This window comes from Rhinopithecus roxellana, chromosome 6 (assembly GCF_007565055.1).
Source record: "Rhinopithecus roxellana isolate Shanxi Qingling chromosome 6, ASM756505v1, whole genome shotgun sequence".
Classification (NCBI taxonomy): domain Eukaryota; kingdom Metazoa; phylum Chordata; class Mammalia; order Primates; family Cercopithecidae; genus Rhinopithecus; species Rhinopithecus roxellana.
In genome coordinates this window covers 70,391,594-70,402,902 of record NC_044554.1, presented here as the reverse complement: position 1 = coordinate 70,402,902, position 11,309 = coordinate 70,391,594, and the positions used below count along the sequence as shown (strand labels likewise).

The following is an 11,309-nucleotide window of genomic DNA, read 5'->3' as shown; positions in this document are numbered from 1 at the left end:
CCTGGGATTTTGGTATTTGCATTCCCAAAACTTACCTAGTAAGTTTTTACTGAACAATTTGATTCATCTAGAAAGAACATGATTAATACTACCCTGGAGTAATAATTTTAACTATTTCATTTTTTAGATTATGCTAGAATAATAAAACTGACACAGTTTGTTCAGTTTTACTCTAGCATTCCTAATCCAATCCTTCCTCTACTAAATTTTTTTAAAAACATTTCATTTGGTAAAATCCACATACTCAAGCAAAAATAAAATTCATTAACTAAACCAATAAAATTTTAGAACAGAAATGCCATCACAAAGACTCTTATATTTAGCCATGATAGAGATACAGTAATATATCTAATACTCTTTGACACATAATAATACATGGTACACATGTCAAGATACAATCAATGTGCCATGATACCGTTTTGTCAATATTTGCTAATAATATTCACTAGTACTACCGTCTAAAATTATGTACCTCCCAGGCTGAAAAAAGAAAGCTTTGGACACCATGGTGAAAATATTGCACACATCTGAGAGAAAGGAAGTCTGAACTGTAGAGATGCTGACTTGTACAGCAGCAGTTGAGGTGAGTGAAAGATATACATATGCCAGTGCAGCCTTCCAAGTGCCTGTATGAACAGACAGTAAGTAGGCACTTAGTAGAATTGCTGCTATTATCTAGACAAGATCCAATCCTAAGTAAGATGTTGAAATTCAAAGTGACAAAGATTTCTAGTTAACCTCTAAGTAATGATTAAGATAATGACAAAAACACTATCTACCACAGAGTGGCAGGACAAAGGATTTTTGATCATCTGTTTTTTTTTTTTTTTTTTTTTTTATTATACTTTAAGTTCTAGGGTACATGTGCATAACGTGCAGGTTTGTTACATATGTATACTTATGCCATGTTGGTGTGCTGCACCCATCAACTCATCAGCACCCATCAATTCATCATTTATATCATGTATAACTCCCCAATGCAATCCCTCCCTCCTCCCCCCTCCCCCCTCCCCATGATAGACCCCAGTGTGTGATGTTCCCCTTCCCGAGTCCAAGTGATCTCATTGTTCAGTTCCCACCTATGAGTGAGAACATGCGGTGTTTGGTTTTCTCTTCTTGTGATAGTTTGCTAAGAATGATGGTTTCCAGCTGCATCCATGTCCCTACAAAGGACGCAAACTCATCCTTTTTTATGGCTGCATAGTATTCCATGGTGTATATGTGCCACATTTTCTTAATCCAGTCTGTCACAGATGGACATTTGGGTTGATTCCAAGTCTTTGCTATTGTGAATAGTGCCGCAATAAACATACGTGTACATGTGTCTTTGTAGTAGACTAATTTATAATCCTTTGGGTATATACCCAGTAGTGGGATGGCTGGGTCATATGGTACATCTAGTTCTAGATCCTTGAGGAATTGCCATACTGTTTTCCATAATGGTTGAACTAGTTTACAATCCCACCAACAGTGTAAAAGTGTTCCTATTTCTCCACATCCTCTCCAACACCTGTTGTTTCCTGACTTCTTAATGATTGCCATTCTAACTGGTGTGAGATGGTATCTCATTGTGGTTTTGATTTGCATTTCTCTGATGGCCAGTGATGATGAGCATTTTTTCATGTGTCTGTTGGCTGTATGAATATCTTCTTTTGAGAAATGTCTGTTCATATCCTTTCCCCACTTTTTGATGGGGTTGTTTGTTTTTTTCTCGTATATTTGTTTGAGTTCTTTGTAGATTCTGGATATTAGCCCTTTGTCAGATGAGTAGGTTGCAAAAATGTTCTCCCATTCTGTAGGTTGCCTGTTCACTCTGATGGTAGTTTCTTTTGCTGTGCAAAAGCTCTTTAGTTTAATGAGATCCCATTTGTCAATTTTGGCTTTTGCTGCCGTTGCTTTTGGTGTTTTAGACATGAAGTCCTTGCCCATGCCTATGTCCTGAATGGTACTACCTAGATTTTCTTCTAGGGTTTTTATGGTATTAGGTCTAACATTTAAGTCTCTAATCCATCTTGAATTAATCTTCGTATAAGGGGTAAGGAAAGGATCCAGTTTCAGCTTTCTACTTATGGCTAGCCAATTTTCCCAGCACCATTTATTAAATAGGGAATCCTTTCCCCATTTCTTGTTTCTCTCAGGTTTGTCAAAGATCAGATGGCTGTAGATGTGCGGTATTATTTCTGAGGACTCTGTTCTGTTCCATTGGTCTATATCTCTGTTTTGGTACCAGTACCATGCTGTTTTGGTTACTGTAGCCTTGTAGTATAGTTTGAAGTCAGGTAGCGTGACGCCTCCAGCTTTGTCCTTTTGACTTAGGATTGTCTTGGCAATGCGGGCTCTTTTTTGGTTCCATATGAACTTTAAAGCAGTGTTTTCCAATTCTGTGAAGAAAGTCATTGGTAGCTTGATGGGGATGGCATTGAATCTATAAATAACCTTGGGGAGTATGGCCATTTTCACGATATTGATTCTTCCTATCCATGAGCATGGTATGTTCTTCCATTTGTTTGTGTCCTCTTTGATTTCACTGAGCAGTGGTTTGTAGTTCTCCTTGAAGAGGTCCTTTACATCCCTTGTAAGCTGGATTCCTAGGTATTTTATTCTCTTTGAAGCAATTGTGAATGGAAGTTCATTCCTGATTTGGCTCTCTGCTTGTCTGTTTGATCATCTGTTTAGAATTGCCTTCTGGAAACTTTCAAAGACAGTATGCAACTCTCAAAATAAAAGAACTTGACAACTTTAATGTAAATGGAACAAATGTGAAATGGGTCATTTAAGTTATTTTTGATATGTCAAACATAAAGCTGTGGTAAGAGAACTATACCACTCAATTGAACAAATTTTCACTAAGTATTATTTTTCATATACTCAGCTGGCAGCTGTTGGAAGTAATTCATTAAAGTTATCCAAGCTGAAATGTTTACATTATTTTATTGAGACCAAAACTTACTCATTATAATTTGAAAAGTCATTTTATTTTTTCATAATAAAAATGCATCCATGATCTGATGCAGTTCAGCAGTGACAAATTGAATGACTAGAAAAAAGCAGAAATGTAATAAATACTACAGATTATAAATACATGTGTAAAATATGATAAAGGAACAAGTGAATAGAATAAACATAGAAGAGTTATACAAAGCAGCAATATTATAATTTAAGCTTTACATGGACAAATTTTTCTTTGACAAAATGATTGATTTTTTGCATTGGTCCATTAATAAATATAGATACATAATGAACATGGACAATTAATAATGTATATGTTAACAAGAAATATTATTTTAAAAACCCTCTTTACTATATTTAGTTTCAAGAATAAGTTTGTAAATAATCTTATTTGAATAAAAAATGACAAGGTCAGTAACATCTAGAAAGTGCCAATGAAGATTAAAAATAGCAAAGGTTTATTTTTTGCTTTGTCTTTCGTTGTATTTTTAGTGTGAGAATTGCTATGATATAACATCTGCATCTTTTGCTAACTGTGCATATTACTCTGGTTTTGATCATTTTTCCTTTAGGGGAATTTTGGAATGCCAATAGCACTTACTATTGTAAAAATTTATTTATTGATATAGAATATTTGTACATATTTTGGGAGTGTATATGATATTTTGATACCTGTATGCAGTGTGTAATGGTCACATCAGGGTAATTGGAAACTCACTCTTTTTCACATCCTGACTTTTAGAAGACTATTCTTATCCTACTTTTGTTTAAATGTTTAGTTTTTTCTTTTTGATTTGCTCTTAAATGATTTATTTTTCTCTTTTGTAATATGTCAGCAGTTTTCATTCTTATTCTTTTTTTTCCTTATTTTTTTCCTTTTTTCATTGCACTGTTTACATAATGGAGTTATGTGATTTTTCTATGTCTGTATACACAGTGATAATTCATTTAGATTTCTACATCTCTTTAACATATGACATTATGCATTTCTGAACTAAGATAAACACTTAAGCAAAGTTGTTACTCATATACAAAACTGTGTTAATAGTTTTATAGTGTTTAGTTTTTCTTTCTAACAATACTGTATTAATAGTGCAAATCATAGCAAGCCTTATCCATAGCTCTACAAAATGAATTTCTCAGTGTGCCAATATCATAAAAGTATGAATTATATTACTCTTACTGTAGAGTTCAGTAGAAATAAATCTTATCTATAAGTTTTCTGTTATTTAGTATATTCAGCCATAATTTTGGAATTACTGCTTCAATCTCAACTTTCATATTACATGTATATATTAAGAATAATCCAATTGGATTTTTTAAATGAGGAAGTGCACATATCATTTAGATTAAACTTTTCTCTGCATCACCAGATGACCATAGCTTTGATTTCTCAGGAAATTCTCTTGAACAACACTGCAGAAATGATTTATCCAAGTACCAAATTAACTTGTATATCTTATTTTCTATTTTTAGTTTCATGGAAAGTTTCTGAAACAATAAATTGCATTTAAAATGTTACATTGAATTCCAGCTGTAAGATGAAACAAATGCTCTAATCTCTTTAAAGGTCAAGTTATAAATTATTCTTATGATGAACCAAGTTGCAGATGGTTCATGAGCAAAATCTCAAACGTGGGCTTCTTGATGAAGGCACATAGATGGTCTTTGTTGCACCGCAATAACAAATATCAACTCTGAGTTATAACAGCAGGTTTCGGGTATTCATGGGAATTGCAGCAGTTATACCATAACTGATTTAAATTTGTGTCATTAGTTATTTAGAGCCACATTTTACAGTCAATTATTAATGCCTTCCAGAAACTACCACAAGATAGTCAGAACTTTTGTGCTTATTATGGCATGGTCTCATTACTCATAGCAGGAGCCCACGAAGGGTAAGTGTAGAGGTCAAACATGGGTACAATCCAGGTACATATGCCAAGCATAACCACAGCAACACCAACAATGTTGACACCAAGTCCAGCTTTAACCTTGAACAGGAAAAAGCATAAATGTCAGTGTCCCAAAAGAAAGCCTACAGGAGATTAGAATCCTGTTGTAGGAAGTATATGCTGGATTTACATGCATCCTAAATGATTAGTAAAAATTGCCATTTTTTAAAAATTGAACTTTAAGTTCTAGGGTACATGTGCACAACATGCAGGTTTGTTACATATGTATACATGTGCCATGTTGGTGTGTTGCACCCATTAACTCATCATTTCTTAAATCCAGGGGTTCTTCTCCATTCATAGCAAGAGAAAAATCTGTCCCTAACTAAACATTATTGAGTTGAAGACTCTCAGAGAAGTTCCCCTTAGGAATATACCTAAGTAATTCTGGTTAGAGGAAAATCGCTTAGAAATCTGCCATTTCATGTTAAATCAGAATTTCAGTTTTGTGGTTTTATATTTCAATGAATAAAATTCAGGATACCATATGACAACTGTATCTTTTATATTTGCTCGACATAATTATTAATTTAACCTTAATATCTTTCTTAGCATTCTCATGGTTTTAGCTCTTATATCATTATTCTACAGTCCATTAAATCTCAGACTTGCTTTGTATCTATTAAAATAAAAATTGGCAAACTACTGCCCTTGATTTGTTTTGGTAAATAAAGTTTTATTGGACCACAACTATGCTTATTTGTTTACATATTTTCTTTGCTTTCATGACACAATGGCAGAGTTGAGTAGTTGTGATAGAGATGGCCCCACAGAGCCTCAAATATCATCTGCCCTTTTACAGAGAGAATGTGCTTACTCCTGCATTCTCTGCATTAAAACATGGAACTCTGAAGCAAAAGAGGAATACCGAGCAAGGATGATAACAGATGCCCTCTTCCCTGTCCATGCAAGCCAGCCACTCGTTTATCTCAGAATCCTAGTTTTATCCTTTTTAATACACATACATCAGGCATTACTTATATTGTATTATGCACATTTTCCTTACCAAATGAATATTATGTTATTTTTGTGTACAGGCAGTTCTAGAATGTTTATGTTGCAGGGGCTTAGGAACAGCAGTCTGTGTGAAAGAAAGGGAGCTGGGACTTGCCTTGGAACTGTATTTGCATAGGAAGCTCACTGAATTCACTTTGGCTATATTATCGTTTGGGTTGGTTTGGAAATAGGTGATGAAGATGTGGAAACTACTAGAATATTCTCAAGCCAGTTCTTATAAAGTACTGAATATTCTGCCAGTATTTTTGTATTTGGCAAAAATGTGCATGCTTTATCAGTGAAATTCTTCATTATTGTTTGCTTGTGTTTTCACGTTAGGTCCTGGTATTGAAATCAAAACAAGAAAGATACTTTTTCATTAGTCAGGCACTGACCCCATGTCTCATTCAGAGAAAATGTTCATTGCATAAATGTTTGTGATAGCACACTACAGTGTTGTTTTGGTTGCTGGAATTCTTTAACCCTGTTTCTTCCTTTTGCCTAGATCAGTTTGGATCCTAGTGTTGACTTGTAAGTTTACGCTGTCGTGTGGAGCATGTTCAGTGCTCTTTTCCTTCTTCCAAAGCATTACTGATGCATTCAACATCTCTCTGTTTGTGACCATAAATTTTAATGGCATGTTCACTTCTGATTGTCAGCCTTGAAAATAATTCTATGATTAGTCATTCACACCCCTTCATAAACAGAACTCAGGCCATGCTTTTCCTGGTGGTTGACTGGTGTTTAAAAGGGAAGATAACTCAAGACATGGCACACACCAAGATGTGTGTTGGTTCTGATAGTATTTTTTCAGCTAACTCACCATGTCAATGACTTTCAGATGACCATATGAAAAGACAATAGCATTGGGTGGATTTGCTACTGGTAGGAGGAATGCAAACGAAGTACACAGAGTAGAAGGTATCAGAATATAAAGAGGGTTCACGTGAATGGCTTCAGCCTGTTGTAAGAGATAAAAAGGAGTCTAAGTAAAATTTTGAAGGTAGACAGCAAACATAAAAAAATGAACAAATGTATTGTAATAAGCCTTCCCAGAAGCAGTTTGAAACCTAATGACATAAAATTATATACATTATTATAGTTATAACTTGAAGAATATTTTTAAGAAAATATCTCTTCCTCTTGTTGTTTGTATAGTTATGGATGCCTACTTAAACATTATAGTCCAGTTCATTTAGAAAATAAAATATTATTTATTCCAGAAACTAAATAAAAAGAGCAACCATTTATTACTTATCTACTGCTAGGTGCTGTGCTAAATGTTTACATACATGTATATATTCATATATTTACACATAATATAGTTCATATATAATATAATAAATGTCATATATATATTGAATTTTTACAATGATCTTATGAGATGGTTACTATAACCTCAAATAACATAAAGAAATGGAGGCCCAGAGAGGCTAAAGTAACTTGTCCGAGCATGCAGCTGGTGAACAACAGAGCTCAAGTAGGTTCTCAAGCCCCTGTGGCTCCAGCACTTCTCATTACACTACTAACTTTACTGCCTCTGTGATATATGCAATTTAAGATTTGCTTAGGGATCATCACATAGGAAGGTTGCTACTATTCTTAACACATAATTTTCTAATTGTTCCATGTCGAGAACAATTAGAAAAAACAACAGAAAAAAATACAAAATGTATTGTGCCAATATACACAGCCTACATTTTTTCTACTTTCAATCTGCAGCTTAAGAATACCAACATATGCCCTTTGAGCTTGTAGCGGCACAATAGCAGAAAGACAATCCTTCTTAATTTAAAGTGCTTTCCTTTCACCAAACCCATCCATCCCAATAAGAAAAACATTTTACTTAAAGCTGTTTCTTGTAATTGCTACCTAAATGGAGAAAAGAAGAAAAGACATTCTTTCCCTCTCTCTCTCTCGGCAAACCCATTTACTTTTTAAAAAATTTTCCCTGGGCAGTAGAAAACTGTGTCTAAAGATATTTAAGCCTGAAGCCTGAAGTGTGAGCCTAGTTTCTCATTCATTTGCAAATCACTTATATTAACCACTTCTCAGAAATTTAGGAACAATGTTTGAGAGGCAAAAGTGTCAGTGGTAGAGATCTAAATACTTAAGTTACCAGCAAACACTGAATTCCATGTCTTATATCTGAAATGGATCTCGTCTGACCCTCTCTCTTATTTATAAAGGAAAAAGCTGGACTGAGAAAAAGTAATATCATGCTGCTTGAACATGAAAACTTAAAAACAGTTACCTAGAGTGAAGATCCTCTGAAAACATTAATACAAATAAAGATCACCCTATAAGTTACTTGCAGGAGGCCCATTTAGATAAAAAAAGATTCCATACCACAGCATGAGAACCAGCATTCCAAAGCAGAACACTGCTCTTAATGAAGAGTAAAAATGGGGATAAATGAGATACTCACCAATGGAGATAATATTGGGAGAAGGAGTGTAATGGTAGCTGGATTGCTGGCTACCTCAGTTAAAGATGTGACCATCAAAGAAGATATCAGAATTATTAGCCACACTGGTAATGAACCCAGAGGAGATAATTTATTTCCTATCCAATTAGATAATCCGGACTCCTAAAAAACAAATTTGCAATATTTGTTATTCATGAATAATTCTTTGTAATCAGACACAATAAAATCCATAAAAAGCATTATTTGCTTTGAAAACTCACTTTCTAAAATATAATTTTAATCTCTTATTTTTCTGTGGTTTGATAGGTCTGGGTGGCTTTGGTAGGAAAGAGCTATTGCTTAGTCTTATTTTAACACTATGAACATGGTTTACGTTTGAAATGTATTCCCACTTTTTTCAATTACATTTTAATTTTATCTAATTTATATATGTGGATATTTTAATAGATCATATAGAGGGCTTTAAGAGAAGAGCAGCCTTTCTGATTTACCTCTCTCTATTCCTAAGTTATATTCTGCAGAGGCAACAACTTTCAACCCTTATTAGCCACTTATAACTAGCTATATTTAGGTATTCATAGTTACCTTTTAAAATAATATTTTAATTATGATTTTTTGCTTACTTTTAAAATTTAGACATTATGTACTGGCTTTCTAATATGTGATAATTCAGCTCTCTTACACCATCCACCAAACACATATTTTTTGTTTCTTCATTCCTCCACACTCACATATTAACATTTTTGGTTAAATCAATATTTAATGTTTACCACTATGATTAAATAAATATTGTTCATAGCTACACCACTTAGCATACTATCAGTACATTTACTCTACTCTTCCTTCCCCACAAGAAATAACTATCTCATCATTCTGTTTGCTTAGTTTTCCAAGTACCTAGCACTAATTCATCTGAAATTAAAACTAAAAAACTCCCCACAAATAGATAAACAAATCAAGTAATTGGTGTCTTTTCATGTTCCCTCATAGCAATATCTATTCTGGAATATTTCCTCCTCCTGCTCCATTTGGCTTAGTTTAAATCTTTGAATGTATTCTTTAAATCCCTTTAAATCTATTCTTTAAATCCCTTTAAATCTATTCAACTGTTGTTGTTCTGGGACCCCTCTTTACTATCATATTATGACTTTCCTTCTCCTCCCCACTTCATGGGAATCATTTTTAAATCTACTCTTTTGCATTGTGGAAGCACTTCCTTTTATAACTTCCTGAAAATTGGTATAAGAGTCTTTGCATGCCTGAAAATCTTTTGCTTTTCTTTTCCCACTGTTCTTACTGTTTTGCATTTGTAGAAATCTACGTTCAAAATAATTATAACTCCACACTTTTAAGCCATTACTCCATTTCCTGTGGTTCTACTTGGATTCTTTAGAAGCCTGATCATATTCTACTCTTTAATTCATTATACATAGTGCAGAAAAACTGGCTATACTCAGATTAGCAAGTGTGTTGTTCTGTATTTCTCCCCCACATAGAAGGGAAAATCCTCCTTTTGTGAAATTTCAGTGAGCTATTGAATGTATGAATCTTTATGACAACTAGAAGTGGCATGAGAAATACTCTTAATTATAAGCAGTATATTCTCAGATCAAAAGCTGGCACAGAAATTTCCAGATGTGAATACCAGATATCAGGTGTGGTTTTGGCTTGTATTTTTGTTTATCTGCTTGTTTTTACTTATGACTTTTAGGTAGAAAAAGAGTATCTACCATTTTAGTCACATTGACAAAAATTAACCCTAGAATAGGTATACTTTAAGAATAGGTTTTATCTATGTCTGATTAGGTGTGGAAATGATTGTACTACATATTGTTTCCCCTACCTGTAGGCCACTGAAATCGTATCTTCATCCCCACGGTTCCAAAATTCTACATAAAGTGCTTTGGTGTTGGGTACTTAGTAGCTCTCTCAGTGCAGAATCTCAAAGTCTCTAGCTCTAAGAAATTTCTTTTGTTATTTTGTGGAAATGTTCTTCCTTTCTATTTTTTTCTCTTTTTTTCTGAAATGCCTATTAGTTGACTGTTGAACATTTTGGATTGATGTTCTAATGTTCTTATCTCTTTGTGAGCCAGTATCTCATTGGCTCAATTTTGCTCCAAAGTAAATCTCAATTTTCTATCAGGGAAGATAGAAAACAACAGCAGGACTGGGGAAAGTATCTGGGAGGCCCATAGATTCTTATACACTTTTTAAACCATCCTCCAAATTCAGCTCTGGCTTTTACTCTAGCTTTCAGAGTTATCTGCTGCCTCCAATTCCTGAGGTCTGCCAGGATGCTACAGATAACCAGCATGTTTCTTGTTGGGTCTTCGTTTTGCCAGCCTATATGTTTCATATTTCACTATTTTTCTATTTGTACAAAGTCAGTTCCTCTCAAATGTCCTCTTTCCATGTTCTAAATATGATCAACATTTCTTGCCTTTTCTTGTCCCTGTCATATAGTCTTTATGGATTGACATATTTTTGTTGTTATTGCAATTTTAGTGGAGATCTGAAATAAAAAATAAATCCTTCATGTTTAACCTAGGAGAGAAAATTTTAGGAATGTATGAAAATTGAAGAGGAGATATTCACTGATAAGAATTTGAAACTGTCTATCTGCTCATGAGAAAGAAAACATGTTAAAACAAAAACCAAGGGGAATTTAAGAGAAAAGTAATTGCAATGAGGTGAATTCCACAGTAGTTGCTGTTTCACTGTTCTGTTCCCAACTAGAAAGGTTATCTGGTTCTGGACACTTGCCAGACTAATTACAATTTAGAATAAAAGTTTTGAAAAATAATTGCCTCCAAATTTTTTACAGTACAGTTTTTAGGGGCATATTTGTCTACAGCCATACCCTTGAAGCTGATGGCTTCAATCTGGCCACTTAGAGGTAGAGTTATTCTGGGTATCCTGTAGACATTTGGCTCTGTATACTGAGATTTTTATAGCAAACTAGACCTCCCTCTCTGGGTTCT

General features: G+C 34.1%; 1 protein-coding gene across 1 annotated transcript in view; it reads right to left on the bottom strand.

The window, feature by feature from the left end:
* Window positions 1-3,824: 3,824 nt before the first annotated feature.
* The window catches only part of SLC13A1 (solute carrier family 13 member 1), a 90,783-nt gene continuing 83,298 nt past the window's right edge, over window positions 3,825-11,309 (bottom strand). Inside the window, exons 13-15 of the mRNA XM_010367979.1 lie at window positions 8,329-8,490; window positions 6,724-6,861; window positions 3,825-4,943 (exon numbers count right to left, since the gene is read on the bottom strand). Of these exons, the coding sequence (XP_010366281.1) occupies window positions 4,806-4,943; window positions 6,724-6,861; window positions 8,329-8,490 (438 nt within the window). The 3' untranslated portion in view covers window positions 3,825-4,805. The remainder of the gene's footprint in view (window positions 4,944-6,723; window positions 6,862-8,328; window positions 8,491-11,309) is intronic.